Source organism: Dermacentor andersoni, chromosome 10, assembly GCF_023375885.2.
Source record: "Dermacentor andersoni chromosome 10, qqDerAnde1_hic_scaffold, whole genome shotgun sequence".
NCBI classification, from domain to species: domain Eukaryota; kingdom Metazoa; phylum Arthropoda; class Arachnida; order Ixodida; family Ixodidae; genus Dermacentor; species Dermacentor andersoni.
The window spans coordinates 88,596,158-88,620,098 of record NC_092823.1 but is presented as its reverse complement, the minus strand read 5'-3'; the positions used below and the strand labels follow the sequence as shown (position 1 = coordinate 88,620,098).

The 23,941-nt window shown below is 43.2% G+C and overlaps 1 protein-coding gene across 3 annotated transcripts; it reads left to right on the top strand.

Moving 5' to 3' along the window:
- Nucleotides 1–1,636: 1,636 nt before the first annotated feature.
- On the top strand, nt 1,637–20,075 carry LOC126544277 (uncharacterized). Of its 3 annotated transcripts, none has more exons than XM_055078504.2 (8): nt 1,637–1,797; nt 2,804–2,917; nt 5,460–5,572; nt 7,130–7,198; nt 8,520–8,555; nt 11,169–11,234; nt 15,756–15,884; nt 19,888–20,075. In XM_055078504.2, the coding sequence occupies exons 2-7, from the start codon at nt 2,821–2,823 to the stop codon at nt 15,861–15,863; spliced, it is 489 nt and encodes a 162-aa protein (XP_054934479.1). In that variant the 5' UTR covers nt 1,637–1,797; nt 2,804–2,820; the 3' UTR covers nt 15,864–15,884; nt 19,888–20,075. The 3 variants fall into 3 exon arrangements, 2 of the variants coding, with proteins under 2 accessions (XP_054934479.1, XP_054934480.1); XM_055078505.2 differs by having other exon boundaries at nt 19,872–20,075; XR_008615325.2 differs by lacking the exon at nt 7,130–7,198.
- The last annotated feature ends 3,866 nt before the right edge of the window (nt 20,076–23,941 follow it).

The following is a 23,941-nucleotide window of genomic DNA, read 5'->3' as shown; positions in this document are numbered from 1 at the left end:
CGTGTTAGTTGCTAAACAAATTCGCAGTTTCGCCAGAATAGCGCGGGATCGAGTGCGATATCAAATAAGTAGAAAGAACTACGGTCTAATGATAGCAGTTCTATCAGCCATATAAAGTTGGAGAGATTCGCTTACTAAATTAACCGGCATCATGTTAGTGCACACAGCCACACCGGAACAGATCACAATCGATGACCGCGGACAGTCGCTGTGAAAACGCTGGCGTGAAGGGTGGCAGAAGCAGCGTGCGAAGTGACCTTGATGCTCTCTACCGCTTCAATTCAAACTGAGTGGGGAGAACATAGCCGGGAAAAAAGTATGAGCCGCATGCATATCGCTTTCAATATTGGGCGTGTGCGGCCACGCACATGGGCGCAAATTACAGTCATCAAAAAAATTTTGCGGAACCTAATATTTGCATTTACAACCTTTGCTAATAGATGTAAACAACAATTTGATCGCTTTTACTGACTACTCTTGCAGGCTGTTCGGAAATAGAACATCATCTGAGAGACCATGGTCTGTCAAGTTGTGTGGTTGACTGTACACAGATGCTGCCGGAGGCGAGCGCCCGTCCCTGTCCAACCCGCGCCACCTCGTCACCTTTCTTTGTTGTGCGTGCAATACACAGCGGCGATCGTCTGTTCCTGTTGCACGCGGTGGCGAAACGCGCAGTTGCTGCTGTAATGAACATCGCACCCCTGCCTCTCCTCCTCCCGGGGCCTTTAATGCGACGAAGGACGGCGAGTCTCCTCACGACTTTCTTCCCTTGCGTACACCAGATAAAGCCGCCATCGAATGCTTCCATCGCGGGTTTTCACTCGCACGTACAGCATGCGGTACGAGGTGACGGTGTTATCGCCATAAGCCTTGATAGGGAACGTCACGGAGACGGTGTCGCCGAGAGCAAAAGTGTGCCTGGATTTCCCACATATTTTGGTATCGCAATAAAAGCAGCAAGTAATTTTCATACAGACAACGGTCGAAGCAATAACATCGCTTTTACAACCTTCTGCGGCGTACGCATGTTCAGTCGTGAGCAAAGAGAGATACTACTGAATTTCTTTTTAAGCGACAGTTAATCACGATACGTCGATTCGAAGCATGGTTGGCTATAAGTAGCAAGTGGTGATCGCATTGTGCTTATATTAATTATTAGGCAACACCTTCATTTTACTAGCGCGTTTTATGGAGTGTTGCATTGTAATATACCCTCAGGTATTTGCATTCCTACTGCTCAGAGGCGTACGTTTTTAGTGCTCAAAGATAATTTTCAAAGCCTACGATTGCACCTGGCCAAAGCAAAGACACGTTTTTCACATCTTTCATTTTTAACTCTCGACAACAGCGCCCCGAGGCTTCTACCAAATACGAAAGAAGTGAAAATATGGTTTTACGTACCGGAAAATCCTGTGATACCGTTAGTATTGATGCAGGGTCCTCGCGCCATTAGTTTTCTGCGTCCCGTTTCTTTCCTTGTAAGCTGAAAAATGGTGTCGACAAACGACGGCACATGCTGTAATTAATTTTCAGCGAATAAGCGCGAGCACAGACATATTGTAGCCCACTGATAGCATTACAAAATATAAGGACGCCAAATCAACGGACACACACACAAGAGAATAGAACTGGACAGGGCGCCAGCCCTGCCCCCATCTCTTCTCTTGTGTGTGTCCGTTTATTTGGCTTTTTTTATATTTTATAAGGAACAGCTACGAACAAGCCCAAAAGGAAGTGCTTTTAAGTCACTGATATCATTCAGAGGCTGCAATGAGCGCAAACTCTACAGCGGTGTTGGTGAGTAAAAACCTCTTGAATTCGCACCGCGTAAATACTAAGGGAGACAGAATAGTATTTCAGTACTTGCTCAGCAGGACGTATGAATATAAACTTTGATAAGACATAAATATTCTGAGAAAAACCAAAGAACAACGTTACTTTTTGTATCGCGAAATCAATGGTAGTGTATTTTTCACCAGAGAAATTCATGTGGCATCAAATTGCTTGGGCCTAACATTCCGCGCCGAGTTAGGGAAATATGGGCACCCGAGTCGGTAAGAGAATAAACAGCGGTGATCGTCTGACAATGAGGCAGCAGAGAGCGTAGCGGTATTTTATTCTTATGCTTACATCAAATGTAAAACTAGAAAGTAATGCACAATTTTAAATGGCGTTTTATGATAACACTTGATAGCCTGCGCCCTGGTAATACACTTTTGCTGAAGTCGGTGATCCTTTCTCTTTTCTTTTCGTGATTGACAATTGTGGTAACTAGCGATCGCGTGCGTTTGGTGCGTGTTGCTTCGCTGCTGTGAGAGAACTTTCAAAACGGAGGTAAACATAGGATAGGCAGCTATTCCAGTAGAGGTGTTGCGATGCAGTACGGCGTTCAGTACGAGAATGTAGTTATGTTTTGATGAGTGGTTCAAAAAGCCTTTCGCACCTTTGTAAGAAAGTTTCCCATTTGTTTAGGCTTTTCAGCTTCAGAAACAGATCCATTCAAATATGTCGTCTGCTAATTTACCCAATATGGAGGGATTGGACACCTAATTGTAGCCATCAAGCCTAGTGCATCAGCCGTTTTAAACGATACTGGTTTGAAATTTCCCTATAAGTACTTCTATTAGCTTGCAATGAGCGTTTTATTTGCGCGTGTTGTAGGTTGCCGTACATGTTTGTTTTGAAGATAAAGTACAAGATTAAGAGTTGTTTAAAATCTATGGAGGGGTTCTCCGGTCTCGGTAACGCAACTGGGCCCAAATAATAATACCTAACGCAATTTTATCTCCGGAATTCTCTTTAGAGACTTCGCTAAGGACTATGCATCGTTTCCATGGTGGCATCGTCGTTTTACTCAGCGCCATATTACAGCTGTCAATCATACATCCGGACAAAGCATGCAATGTGCAACTCCCTCGTAAGTAATTCTTTCAGCCAGACGCTGTATTATTGCTGGCGTTCTTTATATGGCATAAGTGAAATGCTATATTTTTAAAAGCTGAGAGGTTTATCTTTTTCTCTAGATTTGGACGTTAATACTTTCTGAATTGAAATTTAGGATAGGAGAGCGCTCCAGCTCCTGAGACATTCAATAACGTAAATATATTGTGTACCTCCATCGTAGTCACGTGGCTTCTTAAACAGTCATGTTTGCTGCAGACAATCCTGATTTATACTTCTGAATTTACAACAGTCCTAGTAAACTACCAGAAAGTATGAACTGAAGTCGAATCTTACACTTTTGTTCATTGCCGTAAGTTGCAACTTCCAAATAATCAGAACTAAATTAAGGTAAAGTTATCCACAAGCATAATTTCCTTCTGTGGCACCACGCATTGGTGTCTCCGGGTTAAGTTTCACATCGTGGAGTTACTCAGAGTGCCCCCTATGCATGGTACACGGGCATTCTTTCATTCCACCTCCAAGTAAATGCGGCCGCCATAGCCGGGTTTCCATTCCATGTCCTCGGAATTTTCAGCGCAACTCCAAACCACTGCGCTACCACGGCGAGTAATAATCCAGCATCTCTGAGCCAGTTTCTGATATGTGCCTCTATCGGACGCACATATAACCTAAAGAAGAACGTCTGAAGAATGAATCTAATTTCATAAAATATTCCCATTCCTGCATTGTTTATTTTTCACAGTGAATTCTTGAAGCTGTCCACTTCAGCACATTCCAACGCAAAGGAGCTTCCTGCAACTTTGGATAAAAGAAAGTTCAAACGGGGTCACGAAAACATTATTCCGTACTGATGCATGCGGCCTGGCCGCCTCGAGGTTTGGGCCGCTCAACACAGCATTCAACTTTATACGGCGAATTTAGTCGTGTATCCAACCTTCAAAACGTAGTTCATTTCTTCTTGAGGGTATTCTGTAAGTGCCTAGCTACTGAACATGTCGCATTCATTGGCTCCTGAACTTCTGTTTAGCTAGGATAAAGTACCAGGGAAAAAGATACAGGTACTCCAAGCAAGTCAGCACTTCAGCGACAGACGAAAAGGAAATGTCCACTACGTGAACGCTTATATAATACCCCCTCCCCCCCCCCACCACACACACTTTCTCGTGGCCCGCATCGCAAAAAATGTGTTGTGCTGGAATTATTCGAAGTGAAGAAATACAGCCCACCCTTACGCTAGAGAGTACGTAGTCCATGCGATCGACCAATGGCCAGGATCCCTTACGAAAGACAAGTTCTTGGAATTCGTTACGTTCTCTTTAATATCTTCATTCCCCAAATAATATGCGCACAGATTCCTAGAGTGAGAAATGGCTACGTGTAAGCTGCTACTCCAGCACCTTCGTTCTTAATTATTTTCGTCAAGGATACCCTCAGATAGTAGCAATGAGTTGTTTATTAAGCTACAGCCAAAAGAGGGAGGTGGCCTTTGTGGTTCAATCCCAATGCTGAACATCCTATTTTAGCCTGCCCAACTTGCTTGCGTTTGTCGTCATGGGAAAAGAAATCCTATTTAGTTTAAAGAAACACGGACATTTCAACAAACATTTTCTAGTTTCACTTGGAATGGACGGCGCCCGCATAGACCGTCATAAAATCGTGTCTTTCATTTTCACATGGCTGTGCAAGATTTAACATGTTTTGTTCCAAAAAGTCGCTACATAAGAACCTCATATGCGTCTATGTTGCACTTTACCACCATTCTTCTTATTCTGCTAATTGGAGAGATACCACATTGAAATTTGTGTTCTAGAGATGGCACATTGCGGTCTTCGAGCTAGAAGAACCAATTATGATTGCAAGAGCTTTCAGCGTAAAAATATAAATATAATGTTCTCTTCGATTGGCCGTATTGCTGTAAGCATATAGGTCAGAGAAAAATCCGCAAGCAAAAAAGGTATATCTACCCTGGGAAATAATTTTTATACTGCTACGGACCCTGCACGAAAGTGTTAAATTGTTGCGTAGTTGTAGAGAAGATCTGTGTAGTATCTTTAAATTTCCTTTCCAGGAATTCCCTAGAATTCCTTGCTCTGTTTGTTTATGAAATGTTTGTTTTGAACACACACCTTGTTGCATCTGATACGATAAATTATATGGCAAAATCATATGTATTGGGTGTGGCGGCGCCTGCCTTGCAATCCGTAGTTTCTTCTACGTTTTTGTTATTTCTGTAAAAGATCACGCATCTTTTCTACGGAATAAATGTAGTTTATTATATTTGAAGAGAGCGAGGTGAAACTTCATTGCATGTACTCAGGGCACATGGCGGTGACCATGTTTTCACTTATTAGGTAAAAGCCAGAATTATGTAATGTATTTCATTGAGTTACGTTTGCACTGTTAGAGAATATTACATTTCAACAGAGCTCTGCTGATAATGATCATTCCTACATTGGAAATTTATTCTTCTGCCGTGTCATTTTCTTTTAACCTGCAATGCGTATGCCGCAATGACCTAATTTCATGATTTTGTGCACATTGCATCGTCCGTACAGCTTTTGGGCCACGTCTATTGCGAGCGAAAGCTATGTTCGGAGATGTTGCGCGGTCGTGCGCAAAAGAGATATTAGCGTACGTCAAGAATATTCGATCAGACATGCTACGAAAGGTGTGTATGTACTCATTACGAAATTGCTTTTCTAAATATACTCGTCAAGTCACCTTTCCTCACGTTGCGGCTCGGATTCGCTTGATGATAGTTCGTTCTAGTGTTGAAATTACCCTAAAAGGGATTTTTAATATGTGGGTTCCAGCATTTTTGCAAATTCATTATGAGTGCTAATTTGGTCAACAAATCTAATTGTAGCAGGTTATGCAATAACAACAGCAGACCAAGGACCCCAATTTGGTATACCTGAGATGCATTTTACACAGGCTAACAATAATAATGTTGTAAGTGTAAATTTCGTTTCATATACTTGTAGGGAGGTTTATTTTTTCCTGATCGAGACTTTACAAAAAAGTTGCATATCAAGACATTGTGCATATGTTTAAAAGTTTCAATAACTTTGTAGCTTGAATCGAAGTCGTTAGCTTTTCGACAAGCTTACGTGGAGTGTACAATGTATCCCAATGACCTCCTCTGAAAGCATGTGGTATTTGTTCAATGCTCCTGTACAGAAAGCACGTAACATGGCTGTGCTACAGTCTGCCTCTCTTGTCAGTTTACTATTATATGTAAAAACATTGTAAGTGAATTAAGCAATAGATTTAAGATGTATTTACTTTACCTTATCAACTTCCCTGTGTATAGGCCCATCATCGCAATGCCCACACGCTTATTCTACTCATGTATTTGATTACGTTACATTAAATGTGGAAGCATTGGCTTGTCCTCCTGCCGCACCTCGCTCGCAATATTTGCTTATACAGGACGTTTTTCAGCTGCACCAAATATAGACATATTCTGGGACAGACAGCGAAAATTTAACGCATGTCGTAAAAAACTTATTGTGACGGTCTTCACGTACGGTCATTACTTGGATAGTTACTTAATTTACGGCTCTAATGCCAATCTAGAAAGTGTAGCGCCAGCATTCAAGGCAAATATACTTAATACATATTCTCAAGATTATACCACTTTTGCATTATTCATCTTTACTGTGTCCGACGACATGCATTGGTGTTCCAGTTTCATTCATGGTTGAATGCATAAAACAGCGGTTAAAAAAAGATAATTACAACAATATCGCATATTACAGCAAGTTTGACGGCACAATTATCGTAGTTGCTGCCCGCCAGAGAATTAGTTCCAAGGTTATATGCCTTGCATATCCACTACCTCATATTCAGATTGAAATGTGGGCCGCGAATAACTAAATAAGCTTAATTACAGCAATTCTGAGTTATAACCAATTATGACTTTTATTTCTCGTAGAAGTAATGACCAGCTCATCGAGTATTTGACATCAAGGGTTAGAATTGTGCCATCTTCCACAGGCTCTTTTTAAAAATTTGGAGCACCTACCAAAAAGTACCCTACGTAATGCCGTACAATACCTGTGCGTGGGTGTGTGTCGTTCAACTTTATGCTGTGAAACACCGTAGCGCTGCATTTATACTCACTAACTAAGAATAGCGTCGACACACAATGTCACAGCGTGTTGCCTAAAGAAATTCGCTGCAATCTAGAGACCTGAACACGTGTGTGATCATTGCTCTGCAGCTTATCGCCCTCACCTGCAACCACTACAACTCATGCAGGCACACAGCCCTGGATGGTAACGTTCAGCCGGTATGGCCCTCATTTTCAAACATTGTTCATTCGCGTTACAAAATTCCGACGGCGCCAAATATGGCGCAAAATTTAGCATACGAGTCTCCCTTACTATAATACCAGTAAGAAAACGCGATAATCCTCTTTAGAGAAGTGTTGCCCAGAACCTTGTATTGAATTCTTAATTCAAGAATATTTTGTGTGATGTAATAAGTCACGTTGCGGAGGTGGTGATGTGCGAAACCGTAGCAACCCTGTGACCAAAGTCTTCATTGGGTGAGCATGTACCCAGAAATATGCGAGCAATAATCTAGCACAGCACTAATGGCAATCACAGTCGTAGATCGTCGAAGTCAGACTGGCGGGTGAAGCACCCAGGTTATTTCTACTGGGCTCGTCTGAAATTGTGGTACAATCGTTCGTGCTCGATTGCGTTCTAGAAAGTATGTCACTATTCGATCCGAGTATGCAGTACGTTTACGCAAGGTTCAGCGAGTACACAAACAGTAAGAATCGGCGACCATATTCGAGAAAATTTCGATACACGAAGGCTCGTATTTAAATGAGTGAACATTTTGTAACATATTTTCGCCGATGGGAGACAGTCACGTGAAACACACAAATAAGTACGCAAATATTTCCACAACTTATATAAATGTAAACTAAAGCATTTTGGAGACTGAATGAATCGCGAAGATGAGCGCGTCTTACGCAGGTGAAGGCTGTAAATTTCATTAGGGTATGGATTTAGCAAGTGCGCCAGTACCGTCAAAAAACAAACTAAGCTAGTTGTGTGAAAGCGATCTCCAATAAAAAATAGGGCAAGGAGGCACGTCATACCAAATCGACGCTGGAGTGCACATGGTTATCGTGCAGTACAAAGCAATGGTATGGTCGCAAAGCATGGCGGAAGGCGCTCTTTTCACTATGTTGAGTTCTCCATTATACGTGGTAAGCAAAATACACCTGTAATACCTCAGAAACACTGATGCTTTCGTTCCATATAAAATCAGGAATTAACATGTGCCTTTATGGAAATACTTTAAAATAGAAATACGAAGTCCGGTAGAGAACAGTCTTTTTCGGAGTAATTTCCTGAAAATTGTTTATCCACCTTTAATAAACCTTAAGAAAGCTTCCCGGACAAAAAAGTGCCATCGTGTAAAAAAATTATATTTGTTAGTAATTTATGAGGCTGCAGAATCAAACATTGCTCTTTTGTATTATTGTAACTTTGGGTGAAATTTCTGCCTTGTCGTAAAGCATGACTCCGATCTCTAAAAATTTTAAAATTTCGTTGATTTCCAACTTGATACCGCAAATTATCGTTTCTTTCCAGGTTCTCGAGTGCTTTATCACCGGATTTGATAATAAGGTAAAATTTATGTTTCCAAATATGAAAAAAAAAGAAATGTCTGCAGTTGAAAATTTACACTCCGCACATAGGAATCAAAGTGTGAAGAACACCATTCAGAAAAAAATTTACGCTGGTGAAGTAACCTGGGTAAACTTCAAGTTTTCACACAAAAATGAATTTGCTTAAACTTTGTTCGAAAGAATAGTACGTGCTGATCTAGGCATATAAGAGAGGAAAACTACAAAATGTATAACGCGTCTTGCGCGTAATCATTCAAGGATGCAAAACCACGCCACTACTACTATAAATGACAAGATATGTGTAGGACCAAAAGAAAGCGTATGAGCAGGAGAAGATCGTAGAAGATCCAAATAGCGAAAGAATAAACAAATAACAACGCAGTAGGTGTTTCTTTGTTTTGTTTGTTATTAATGTTATTTGTTATAATAGAAGGGGTTACACTTAATAGACAAAGCCTGGTAACGATTTACGAAACGGTGAACCCTATGTAATGTCATAAGCGACGAACTACGAAATCAATGCGCACCAATGCGCGTAAGATAATTGACGCTAATCGGACATGTCATGTGCCTTATTACATACAATATCTGGTGACGCAATATGTGTGACAAATTCAAGGCAATTTATCTAGCTATATTTAGCCTTGTTTATCAATGTAATCGGCAATACCATCACAAATTTATTGGATCTTCTACGGGATGCACAGGCCAGGTACATCCTATCCCTGCGAAGTTCAACCTCCTTACACGAGCCATGACTGCGCTGTTTTCGACCAGACTTCCATTTTTATTGGTCGCACACCACACTAAATATTTTAACACTTTTATGGATGTATAAAGGATGCTTGGCTTGTCCAATGGATAACCGCCTGACTCTTAGGAGACAATTGGAACACTTTGATAACCGCACTGGAGCCTTTTTTATTACCTTTTTGTCGAAACTAAACATTATGATGGCTGCGACAGACGACACTAAAACAGCATTTATTAGACTTTGATAGCTTTCGCTTTCAAAAGCTTCGGTGAAATAACGAGTTACTTTTTAGTTACTGCCTCTCGCATCGATAGGTGTAGATTTGGGTCGCTGTCACATACATTAACATTTTTATAACTATAATAGTAAAACATTATCCATGGCACAGACCAGCAAACTGAAGGACGCAATCATATTTAACGTGATAGCGTCAAGGGCCCCGTGCCGGATAAAATCCGGCGTTGGCGTCGGTATCCGGCGTCCCGCGTCCAGCGTCAACCATTGTTTCTGGAATAATAATTCCGAACCACGCATATCCCACCACACAGGTCCTCCGTGTAGCGCAAGAATTAGTGAAATATTTGATGTTCTTTAAGCAAAACGCGTCAGAAGAAAAATGAAGTGCGACTTACAGAAAACCTACAGATATGGTAGCGTCGGATTCTAGCTTGAATACGAGAAAACATAAGTCTGTTACGCGGTAGCTCAAACAAAAAAAAAAACCTTTTAACGCGATAGCGTTTTCCAGCTGCGTTTGCATTGGCGCGGAAAATTCGGTTTGTTACGCACGATCAAAAAAATAAAGAAAGTATCCGCAAAGATTTGCTTCGTGCACAGCGTTTGCCGCCAGCGTTTCCTGGTAAACATTAGGGTTACATAAGCTGCAGTTGCCGGGAAGCGTGAGAAGCACTCAGGGATCTTTCAATGCTGACGGGTTTCGCCCTTGAAGGCGAAGCTTAAGCGTCCTCCAAAGTGAAGTTCACTTAAGTGCATGAATCGATAATTTGGCTTATAGCAACACCAATAAAATGACAGTTCGTCTCTACAACCATCCGACAAGCAACTTTATGTATTAGGATAGTAAAGTTGAGCGAATAAGTGTTCATTAATGGTAACGGGTCATGCGAACAGCGAGAACCAAGAGCTCTCTGCATGGTTCTTTCTTGGTCATGGTTGTTTGCCCTGCGCTTTAACATGGAAGACATTGGAGTGCTCAGGAACCCGTATCAGGAGTACGAAATCGCCGTAGAATAAGAAGTGGCTGATCACAAGTGCGATATGCAATTCGATGAGTGCTTTCATAATTAGTATTAAAATCAGCGAAATCGTTTCGGCGTTTTTATGACAGGAGGAGCCAAGTGGCATTTGGTTCTTGCTGCATTACAATTGGCACTGATTAAACGAGCTGCATCTGCGACACTGGCCCTGGGCGAGTGCAAATGACGCCAGTCAGAGAAAGCAATTTTAATCAGTCGGAAGCACTTTCGACAGGCTATCACGCAGAATAATTCAGCAGACCACCATCGATCTTGCTTCCTGTACAGAAAAGAACGTCTACACCCTGTTAGGAATTTGCCATTCTTCCTTACATTTTGTAGTAATTATCTGACACTTTCAGAAAAGCAACGCTATGGAAATCCTCGGCATGCCCCTTATTTGGCCTCTTATTCAATTAAAAATTTTAGTTTCCTTGCCGTTTTGAGTAGGTGCAAAAAGTGACCTGAAAATATATTGTTCAACGTCAAGAAGGTTTTCTCTTGGCGAGTGTCATTGTGTTTTTGCTGTTGAAACAATGTAACGCTGCTGTTCTCTTTGCGTAAAATATATAACAGTGCTGATTGCATTATTTCATTCCAGAGTTCACTCTTTTACAAACACGTCAACGTTACTGATGCCCTCCGTGTTACTGCAGAAGAACTAGTTGTAAGTACCGACATTTCACAAAAGTCAAAGATCTTTTTTTTTTTATTCTGCCACAGACAGTTCATTCAACATCACGTGGCACGATTGCTGTAAATTATTATTCGCAGGTGGTTCACTGACAAAGCTTTGTTCATTTTTTGCGTTGAAGAAAGTGACAAAGGTGACTCCAGCACACGACTAGTAAAATACAGTCGCCGTTGCTTGGTTGACAAGTCCGTCTCAAAACAATAGACGAAAGCATACACGTGTGCGACACAACTTTTTATGGGATATATTGACCTAATTGTGGCGTACGAACATGAAACTTCGCTGAGGACATCACCTAATTGCCGCCGTGATGGCTGACGGATTGATGCTACAGCAGACTGTACTTACGGTCATCTCGTCCTTTTCGTAGGACTTGGGAACATGTTGCGCCATGGATGCCTAGACATTGAGGACTTGCTTTCTGTGTTAGTGTGGAACCACAACAGGTAGAATAAAGCTACTAAAGCAGCGATGCTTGCGAATGCCATAGCCTATATTGAAGGAATGGTGCGGAATGGTAGGAAGCACATAGTGATGACATAACTAGGTGGGACGTCTGTAAAGGGAAACAGCGAGACTTGCCGGGTAGACCTGCCGACGACAGCGATTCACAAGGCATTAGGTTGCCAGAAAACACCCAACGCACAGCCCTCGTCCTCGGACATGGACCGACATGATATGGAATAACAAAAACCAATAATGAGGATTATGTCCTCCTTCAGAGCACCGAAGAAACTTAGGAACAGCCGAACACTGCCCTGCTATCGCATTTCCATTTATCTCAATCTTTTGTACGCTGGTTATTGCATTGTCTCTGCTTGTCAATCTGTTTACTGTTTCCAATGTCTTTTTTACATTAGTTTGAAGGCGAAGAAACTAACTTTCATAATAATTATCTTTTGCTTTCTTTAGATCTGAAGTTAGGTTATTTCGAAGCTTCTTGAACTTCTTAAATTGGTTTACATCGCGCGTACTAACAAAAGTGTGATAAATCTTGTTTTTTCTCTTAATCTTCTGTATAGTGCAGGGTTAATCCAAGGTTTTCTTATTGCTTTCATATTCTTTCGGCCACATTGTAAAGGAAACGCGTCATCATGACTTACTTTTAAGTTCTTGTAAAATTCCTCGTAAGCATCATTAGGATCACTGCAATCATACACGCTAGTCCAATTTATTGCCTCCACTAGCGAAAAAAATTTTTCAAGCGATTTGCCATTTTTCACTCGACATTTGCTAACTTCATGATGTCTGCGTGTGAAGTGATCAGTAACACAAAACAAGGGTAGATGATCGCTTATGTCGCTAACTATCACTGCACGAAACTATTGAATTCGAATTTTAAAATAATACAGCCTGAATATTGACAATAATGATTAGTATTCATTTAATATAATTTCTAAATTACCAAATTATATCTAAGTATTCTTCCCTTCTTAACTACTGCCGCTCGATTCAAGGTCGATCCCCGTAGAGGGTTACCAAACCAAACCAAAACCGGTGAACGCGTGTTGTCACCATTTCTCCTTTGCACTATCAATTTCGGCAGTTACCCTTTTATTCATAACTGAGAAAAGGTACATCAAAAACTAAAGCTCCAGCAACAATTTGATACGAATTTCCGGTAATTGCTCGAACGTTCTTTCCAAAATTTTCAAAAGGACGTACATAGCTAATATGCATTCCCCGGAACTATGCAAATTTTAATTTGGCTTCAATTAGTAGTTGTTATGAAGGAACGCTTAAACCGAAGGGATTTATTTAGCCTGCCATACACCCTTGAGGGGCATGATGCAACATTGATCAAAACCTTCGCATACAGGCACATCAGAGAAAGAGGAGAGCAAAGAGAACACACAGGAATGGACAATGCCACAGTTGATGCACCGATAACGAATCAAGAAATGTAGGCCGCCGTTTAGCATTGAAACGTCGCTCAACGCGAGACGAGGAGCATTACTATATGAAGGATCAGCGACTAGACTGACTAACCGGATACTGAAATGAGGAAATCTGGCAACCGGGAGAATTTCCTAAGCAATAGAAAGAAATGACTATCATCGTAATACCTAAACCGGGGAAAGAAGGAACACTGCAGAATGTCATGCCGGTATCTCTAATCTTCCGCTTACGCATACTTATCAAAAAAGGTTCTTCTTATCAGTCATATTAACTATATCGGAGGACAGGAAGTCCTCCCGCTCAGCATGTACGACTTCAGACAACATCTTTTTTACAAGACATATTCATGAGACTACGAAATGACGGGCTGCAAAACATCCCTACAGGGGGAGAGAACATTCGGGAGAGAACGCTCGACTTAAAAAGCGCTTTTGACACAATCTCTCGCACCCCCATAATTGAAGAGTTCAAAGGAATGGGCTGTGGAATTAAGATACATAATTAAATCAGCTCTATACTCACTGGCTGTGATGTCCCAATATGTATGGAAAACATGCGATCGCCCAAACTCCTAATGCCTAACAGAGGCACATCACAGTGTGCCATCCTCTCGCCACTTCTATTCAATGTCGCAATGAACCGCTTCTCGTGAGAGCTAAAGAAAACGGACGACCTGAACTTCGCGTTTTACTCAGACATAACCTCATGAGCCCCCAATAGATTGTTAGGGCAAAATTAACTGATGGTTCCCCAAGCCCATGCCACACGAAAAAAAAAGACATTACACAGTAGGAAGGCAAGCAAGAGCTTAGCCTCTTCAGAAAAGCTTCGACAATAATCAAGACGTAACGTATACAGACGTAGCTAGATTTAGTACAATTTAGTACAAGACATGCAATAGTGTCAGTTCAAACTTTACGCCAGAGAAAACTTCATACGTCAGCCTCGATACCTACTAGATGCACTGCTACAGCGGAAGCAGTGGCACCCGCAATCACTGCCGCATACAAGGAAAAGTAAGACAGCTGAGCTTGAATAATGTCCGGTTCACAAGTGGCATGTAGAATGTATCTACAAGGCAGCATACCACAAGTCGCCCTTAAGCACATAGATCACACATTGAAAGAAGATCATGCAATTTTATGGCGTCCTGGCCACGAGCGTATCTCGGCAAACGACCAGGCAAACACTGTAGTTCGAGGCTTTATTAACTGAGGTGGAGGTACGCACAACGATGAAAAAGACGTTCCCGAATTTGTCAGAGATATACTTGAGCACCAGCAAACAACCCGACAACAGTGTGCCCCACCGTACAAACTAGATGTAGAGGAGCCGCAGAAATATAGAATACAGACACATGACTGCCTATAATTAGTAAGGTACCATCAATTAAAACCAACATTGTGCAATAACTACTGCTCATAGTGCGGGCACGGGCCTTCATTACTTCACGTAATTACTTGGGAGTGCGGGAAAAGACCTTCATAATATGAATCTACCTTTGGTACTTGAATGGACCAGACGTCAGCAGTCCTATTGCCAACAAGGAAAAAGCCAGCTTTATTTTTATGCCCCAGGCAACAGGGTAAGGAGAAGGGAACACGGGGAGGGAAAATCGATAGCCACCAGATACTGCGTGATAGCCGCCGCGCGCTGCACGCATGGTGTCGTCAGAACAACCTTCTTCCCCACCCCCTCTATAAGGGGAAAACCGCTGAGCAGGCCTTCGCATCCGAGTGGACCACCTCAGAAGGCGAGTGACATCTAATGTCGGTATGCGTGTAGATGCAGGCGACCTTGATGCAGGTGCGTCATCTGGTTCTGGACTGCTCGTGGTGCTTTCCGACCGGATTTCGGTGGGAAGCCGGACGGATGAATTGGGCAACTAAATCTGAGAATGTCGCAATTTCACTTGCTCCAAGTGACGGCGCACGCTCTCCCCCGTAGCGCCCTCTGCCGTTACGAAACGGGCGCCTTGTGTTTCCCGGATCGTGGCCGGTGTGCAGGGCTCTCCGTGTTCAATGTTACGTACCCTCACAGGATCTTCTGTCTACAAGAAGCGGGTGCACATGAGCATGGCTTACGTTCGACCGGAGCAAGAGGTACCACAGAATCGTCTAATCTAGAATGCGGCTGGAAGCCCAGCAGCCGCATTGCAGGTGTTTCTGTGCAGGCCAACGGGATCCTTTGGTAACTCTCCAAGTTTCTTGCCAAACAGGTTTGTAACGACACTTGCCGCGTTTTCTTCAATCCCTGCTTGAGGGTTGGCACAGCCCGTTCTGCCAGCCCATTTGAGTACGAGGTTACGGTGCGGTGCGCAAGTGTACGACGTTATTCAGCTGTACGAAGACGGCGAACTCTTTAGCCGTCTAGATATATGACTTAGGTCGACCTTCTAATAAATGTATGCGGTTTTCGTCCGTATACATTCCCGTGTGAAGTATATGTGTTGTAAAGTACACGATGTAAGTCTTATATTTCAGTTAAAGGTATCATTATGTTTGAATTCAAGCAGTATGTTGGTCGAACCTAAACTGTTGGATTGTGCTATGTGTTGCTGTTTTCGTTTCATTTTTTATCACTTCGGGCATTTAGAACTGCACATGGAAGACTGGCTTCTCTTCAAGAACAATTACGGTCCAAGCCTTGGATGATTTCTTTACCGTCGCAAGACACGGGATACTGTCATATGGCTGGAATTGAAATCAGTCTCAAAGATATCAAGTGAGTGAACATGTACGAATTAGTAAAGCTTCGTCTAACAGGGTCCAGTATCCCACCCGGCTTCCAAAAGAGGCATGATTCAGAGGCCAGCTTTAATGACACTTACAATGAATACATTTAGACAGCCAGATAGTCTAGATTGACGACGCTATCGGTGCATTTCAGTGGTGTCTAAAGGTGCGCTAGAAATAAAAATGGACTTTGGCTTTAAAACAAAGCAGCTCCTTATTTCAAATGATACATAGTTCTTGTCGGTCCTAAGTCCTCGTAGAAAATTGCGTTATGAGAGCGGTGCTGAAGTAAGCGAAGAAGATGAATATGCGCTTGAATATGCATGGAGTACCATGGCAATTGTATGTGCTAGCATGAGGGCGAAGAAGCCAACGGTAGGTGCTGTCTACAGATTAATACGACTACGTGCAGCGGCACATAACGCACAAGTAAACAAGATCCCAAACAGTTCAGTTAAACAATTATTTCGCGCTATTAGTGGCTCTAATCTCTGCGTCGCCCCTTCGTAGCTACAGTGTCGACGCTGCCGAACACACCGACGTTAGAGGGGGTGATAGACGACTACACGCATGCTAGCAATACGAAAGTATTGCCAAAGCAAGGTCATAGCCCCCCTTGTGACTTAAGACAGAATAGCTTACTACAGGAAGGTGAAACAAACTACTGAACGTTGCTTCATTGCGTTCAGGACAAAGTATCGACGTGAATGAAACAGACTTGCTTCTTAGTAATACTTATAGCGTCATCATCTCTCTATCTATCTACGTACCTACCCCCTTACACCAAAGCAGTAACCCAAGTTTTCTACAAGATTGGACCACTAGGCATGCGGTCGTGGTGTTGATGCAGCCGTCGCCGTTCTGTGGTCGTCATGTCAGCTTCGTCATCGCATTCTCGTCATGCCGCCATCGTCAACCGTTCTACACCGAGAGCAAGGGGCCGAGTTGCATAACACCTTCGGCAACAGTCGTAGTCATGCCATCGCGGTCTTTCCGTCGTCGTGAACTTATTGGACATCTGGGTCTTGTAATGCCATGATAAGGAAGCCGTCCTGGTTACGCAGCCATCATTATACTATGGTTATGATGCCATCATTGTCATGCGGTCGTTTTATCTTTGAAATCAGGGCAGAAACGTCATTCCGCTGTCGTCATGCCGTCGTAGTGATACTGCCATTGTTGTTCTATGGAAGGTGTTTTTTCTTTGTCATTCTAACTTAATTGTGCTGTCGTCCTTTAATCGTGATTGCGCAGTCGTCGTCGTGCCGTCGTCGTCATTTATCGCCGTCAGGCTGTCGTTGCCGCACATACGTTGTCGTCGACATACTGTCTGTCCCGGCATCATTATTCCAGTTCCTCACCCGGTTTTCATCATAACGTTCATCGTCACACTATCGTCGTCATGCCTTTGTCCTGATGCCGTAATCGCCGCGCTGTCGTCGTTACATAACTGTCAGCAATTCAGAATTTCCCTTTCATTGTCCTCATAATATCCTCGTCATATTTATTAAGATCAGTGAACATCGCAAAATCGCCGAAGTTGTCCTTTAAAGAGCATCTCAGGAGATCTTTTGATGTCGACCGATCTTAACGAAATTTTGAATATATGTTCTCTTTTGCGCTGTGATTATCAGTAGCAAACTATAAGGCGTCAAGTACCTGATTTTTTTCTTAAAATAAATTTTGAACATTGGTTGCTTTTCCGACTCATGACTTTCTACTGACCACATTGTGTTTGTGACGCGAAAGATTACACCACCACTGTCACTCAAATCGTCGCATAAGTCGCCGCTGTCTAGTTCGGAAACTCTCCAAAAGCTCCCTGTGTCGTCAGGAAGCATCATGAGCTTCGCTTCTTTGGCGTTATCGCTACGTGCACTGCGTTTTCAGCGCGCGTTAAACGTGTTTACATTAAGGTAGTGCAGGACTCAGCATGACTTCATGTCGTGAAGCCACCCATTTCGGTTTCTCTATCCCGTTTATTGCCAATTTAAAATTTTTCATGAATTTCTAAGCCAATTTCACCACCCTATCGGTGACAGGACTATCAATGCCATTTGAAATTGGCAATATATTAACATGTGTAAAAGAACGTGGGAGTAGCTCTATAAAGCATATGAACTATGCATTTGCGGACAGATTTCTCGTTCTGCAGGCATAGAAATGGTTAGGCATTCAATGACTGAGGTGATACGAGATTATGTGTGCCTACTTATTGTTACGATGACCACCGATCAGGACAATAAATACGTTCGTACCTTTGTTCAAAATTCTGTGTAAGCTCTGTGTCGTGTGCTAAATAGGTTCGCTGCTCACCCACCTTCACAGAGTGGAAAGGCTCATGATGTTTATATTATGTCCCTGGTCATGGTAGCAATCATAGGTCTGTCCAGTTTCTATGGATAATAGTTTATTGTGTTTTTAACGTTAGAACGCTAAGGGCTCCGTGTGACAGAAAATGCGGCGTCCACAGCATTCTGCTAAAACACGTTATCCCAAACCACAACAACGCAGGCCATCAAATGGAGTTAATTAAAACCTTCAATTTCTCAACGTAAAATGCGTCAGAAATTTGTAAAGTACTTACACACAACGTACAGTCATGACAACGTCGAATTGTAATTTGATTTTACTAGAAAACAACTTGAACATACGAGAAAACTCCTTTGCTGCACTGAAACCCAAACACAAATGCCTTTTTCCTTGCTTGCAATAGTGTGAGCCATTGATGAGTAACCTCATTTAGACTCTGCATTACGGGGTTATGGGCCATTCATCTGGCCTGGGCTGCCGCCGGGATTGACCGGCCATTGTATATTGTTGGGCCCCGAGTCACAGAATATGCAGTGTCAGCGTAAACGGGATGTGATAACGCTATTGCAGTCCACTTTCAAAGGTGGAGCTTAAGCATCCTCCCATTTTTTACTAATTAAAAAACAAACAAGCGGCTGCTCTTTTTACATTAAGATTTCCGATTGTGTTTGTAGATAACTGGGACGAGGTGCTGCATGCTGCTATTTTTACATAGGAGGCTGGTGCGATTGGCTTAGAAAATGTAATTCGGTTTTTCACTAATAGCTTTTATGTCAATAACATGTATGATCAACTGCAATAGTGGCAGAATGCTTTCTTGTGGCAGTCCTATGGCAAAGTAGGAATTTGTTTCCCTACTGGTACAAAATGACAACTATAGTGTAGGTAAGTTTTTAGGGTGTGAGCTGTCATTCTCCGAATGCCACATAATTCCAAATTTCTCAGCAGTGTTTTGTGGTTGATGCAGCCTAACGCCTTTCAATAACTTCTAAATGCAATTTGGAAGGCATCAATGATTCTTTGGTTTTGTTTTAGCAGACCAGTTTCTGTGGACCTATTTGATAAAAAGCCAAACTGCGGTGGACTAATCACCTCTAACATAATGCAAAACATCATCAGCCATTTGTTATTAACTTTCATGAAGCTTTCAGAAAAAACTTGAAAAAAATTTCGCCTCCGAATGGTCATGTCCTATTTGTCACTACTTTTAAATTGCATGCTGACCTTAGCTATTTCCATTACTTTTTGGAAACAAGCTCTCCATAGTGAAGGCCATACATGTAGGCAACAGATGATGCTAAATTTAATTACATGTTTAGCCAGTGCAATTTCAATCTCCTGAATATCCTGTGCTTTGCTGTTTCTGAATGAATTGAATATAGCACGTAGTGCCGCCTCGAAAATGTTCGTTAGAAGTACCTGCTGAGGGGATTTTATTCTGTAGCTTATTTGGCAAAACTGGGATTTTGCGCCATCTTCATATCTTGAAGAAACTCACTAAATTCATCTGAAAGTTGAGATTTCACACACGTGGTGGCCTAGAAAAATTAGCTCCATGAGTGCCGGTAAGAATGGTGTGTCGTTACGCAATGCGCTGAGTTTATGCCACAGCTGCGCACTGCCCTTACATTGATTTTTACTAAAAGTGTCATTCAAAAAGAAGCGTTTTTCATTTTCAGAAATGTGTTCCTGATTTCATGTTTCCTGGTTTGATGGCCTCCGCTGGATACCCATCGGCAAAAGAAAATTTTCACCATGCTTTAGCCACGCACATGGTTTTCCAGCTGCGTGTATGATTTGCGTGAACCTCCATTCTTGATGCGGAAGAAATAAATGTAAACAACTGATCACACAATTTACGAGAGTATGCCCGGCGGTCAAGTGCTGTAATTTCAAATGAGCCCAAGTTTGAGTCCGAAGCATTGAGTTGTGCTAAGCAGCAGAGGAAATCCACGCCCAGGAGCATAGTTTTACATATTTTACTGGTCGGCAACTGACGGCAGTGGCAGTAGGCCACCTACAGCTGCGACATATAGTCTCACCAAAGGTCTTACGTGGTTGCACAAAGTATGCGGAGGCTCCAGTGATAAATTTAGGGACGCCTTCCAGCATGCGAAACCTTGTCATGAAGTCGTGATCGATGGCACAAGACATCGCTATGCACTAAAAACAAAGTAACAGCCGCTTGGTTTGTAGTAGGGCAGAGGAAGCAGACAACCACACATTCACTGGAGAAGCATGCCGTCCTACCCTCAATGCCCTCCCTGTATCCCGTTTTTTTCTGAGGAGAAGACTCTTTCAATTATGGTGGCCATCAACTAGGCGTAGACGTATAGGGTCAAGAGTTATTGCTATTCTTAACGAGTAGTCTGTAGTCATGCGGCATCAATGTTTGGGTGTTTCGACAGAAAATGGATTTGTCTAGATGCTCCGTGCTCCATTTTTTTTCCGTTACGGGTGCTTTTTGGAACACCTTAACAGAGATTTTAAAGATCATGTATGACCCATGTAGCCCTATTCTACTACTTAAGCTAGAATACTTCAACGGCGGACGATGTTTGGACAATAACTTCAAAATGAATATCTCGCCAATCTACAACATTTTTCTAAATTAGATTGTTCATTGAGCCAGTGACATCAAAAGTCATATCCACATAGAGCGAATGCTGAGGATAACACAAAATTGAAGATATGCGTTTGCAAAATTTATGGCAAACGGCATGGGTATCCCAGTAATTTTGGGCTGCAGTGCACAAAACGGCCTTTGGTAAAGCGAAAAACTAGAACAACAGTTCAACTTTGAGTATGCCAAACTCAAAACTTGTTCAGAGTTCACAATTCCTCGTAAGAGGATATGCTTTCTGAAAAGACTTGGTTCTATTTGTGCATTGCAACTTCTGCGCTAATAAAATTAGCCAAACAGGTTATTCTTGAGTTTGATCTGAAATATTGAAACATGCATCTTTATTTCCAGTGTAGGTATTGTCGGCAATATTGCACAATCTAGCTCAATACCTACATTCATGCTATAAGAAATAGGCAATTTTCAAAAATTCTGTTAGGATTAAAAAAAAACACCCTTTGTATGTAAGCCTACTTTGACTAGCCGCGGCCAGTTAGAATTACTATTTGGTGTCCTTTGTGCGGTGCATCGGGCGTTAAGAGGAGGCACTAGCCCGGGACGGCGGGTAGCCACTGTGTATTTACGCAGTCGCGTGGCCCCAGGGAATAACCTATACCGCTGGATCTGTTGTCTAGGCTTGTAGTCAGGAATAGGTATGCTAGAAATCTTTCTCCTTGTGAACGCCTGGCGGGTTTGTTATGGACGAAGACCCAAACGGAGGGCGACAGTCACACGAAAACAATTTATTCTTAACTAAATATGGCGACGGCCCATAGAAATGGGCAGGTGGATTATCTGGGCAACAATGTTGTGGCGGTGTCAACAATGTTGGCCGCTGATACCACAGAACACCTATACAAACTTAGAGAAGGGAAACTGTACCTTCCACAGTGCTACGGAAATAAGCGTAGCGGTGGCGTCCTGAACTAAACTATGTGACCACAGGTGGCGCTGTACAACAGGAAACGGAAACGGGGTTTTGCACACGCTTTACTAGGTGTTCTGTGGCTTTACTGTGTTTCTGGCTGCTGCGCCTCGATCGTGCTCCCGCCAGTTTAGTTGCTGTGTGGCAAACGCAGCGCCTACATAATGTAATCATCATGTACAATGTACATAATCAAACTGGCGGGAGCACGATCGAGGCACAGCAGAATACATGTAGCGCTGAGTCATATCGAGCTAAGGCACACTCTGAACCGACTTTTAAGGGCATCCCGAGCGGTTTTTCCTTTATTACGCAGCCGTTACGCCGAGTTGTGCCGCCGCGCTCCAGCTGTTGCATTTTGTGTAGGGCTACTGACAGAATGCGGTTTCCAGGTGGCACGATGGCCTCGACTGGAATAAACGCACACGACACCAAAGATTGAGTAAGCCTGAAAATATTTTATTTGCATTTTACAAGTACAACAAAAAGCACACGTCTACGCATCCACACAAACGCGGTTACATAGTCAAGAACAATGTCAAGAAATGGCTCATTAATAAGGGTAGCACAAGCGCACAAGAAAGAAGACCTAAGCTACAAAACGTACGGTCGGCTGCTAAGTATAATGATTTCCCTGTCACCGCGTGTCACTTTTGTACAGCATCTTTACAGCACAACCAGGCCGGGTAGTTTGGCGGAAAGAACGCAACAGCCTACGGCCGTCAGCTGCCTCTTCCTTACGGGTGTCATAATTATCCTAATCTCCGCATCAACGTCGTGCAAGTCCGCATACAGGCATCTGTATCTGAACCATATGTGCCAGCTTAATACATGTGTAGTAAAATTATGATAACCACTGCGTCTTATCAAACGTATTGCTTTTGCAAATGCGCATTACAGCTGACGGAACGACATACTGTAAGTGAAGCACAAGAGAACAAGGACAAAAGGAGGATACAACACTTGAAGCAATGAAGAATTAGTAGGCGTACAGCAAACAAGCGATGACGGAGAACACACAATGATGCATAGGGTGTTCTGTGACATCGGTTTGCGTACTTACGGTGTTATGGAGATCAGTGGGCTCGGCAGCAGCACATCGGACACAATGGTCAACCCATTCTGCTTTGTCGTGCAGGTTCTAGCTTCCTTGCTACAAATGCAAGCACCGCGTACCTGCGCAGAAGAAGGAATTGCCATGCAGCGCCTGGTCATCGACGTATCTGCACGAGACATTGATTGCCCCGTAGACAACATCTTCCAGCCACTCATTGTGGCTACTACGCCTGCGCCGGCATCAGTGACGTCGCATCATAGGCTTCCACCAGCGGGTATAAGAAGCAGCAGCCTGGCGTTCGGAATCAGTGGGCTCGGCAGCAGCACATCGGACACAATGGTCAACCCATTCTGCTTTGTCGTGCAGGTTCTAGCTTCCTTGCTACAAATGCAAGCACCGCGTACTTGCGCAGAAGAAGGAATTGCCATGCAGGACCTGGTCATCGACGTATCTGCACGAGACATTGATTGCCCCGTAGACAACATCTTCCAGCCACTCATTGTGGCTACTACGCCTGCGCCGGCATCAGTGACGTCGCATCATAGGCTTCCACCAGCGGGTATAAGAAGCAGCAGCCTGGCGTTCGGAATCAGTGGGCTCGGCAGCAGCACATCGGACACAATGGTCAACCCATTCTGCTTTGTCGTGCAGGTTCTAGCTTCCTTGCTACAAATGCAAGCACCGCGTACCTGCGCAGAAGAAGGAATTGCCATGCAGCGCCTGGTCATCGACGTATCTGCACGAGACATTGATTGCCCCGTAGACAACATCTTCCAGCCACTCATTGTGGCTACTACGCCTGCGCCGGCATCAGTGACGTCGCATCATAGGCTTCCACCAGCGGGTATAAGAAGCAGCAGCCTGGCGTTCGGAATCAGTGGGCTCGGCAGCAGCACATCGGACACAATGGTCAACCCATTCTGCTTTGTCGTGCAGGTTCTAGCTTCCTTGCTACAAATGCAAGCACCGCGTACTTGCGCAGAAGAAGGAATTGCCATGCAGGACCTGGTCATCGACGTATCTGCACGAGACATTGATTGCCCCGTAGACAACATCTTCCAGCCACTCATTGTGGCTACTACGCCTGCGCCGGCATCAGTGACGTCGCATCATAGGCTTCCACCAGCG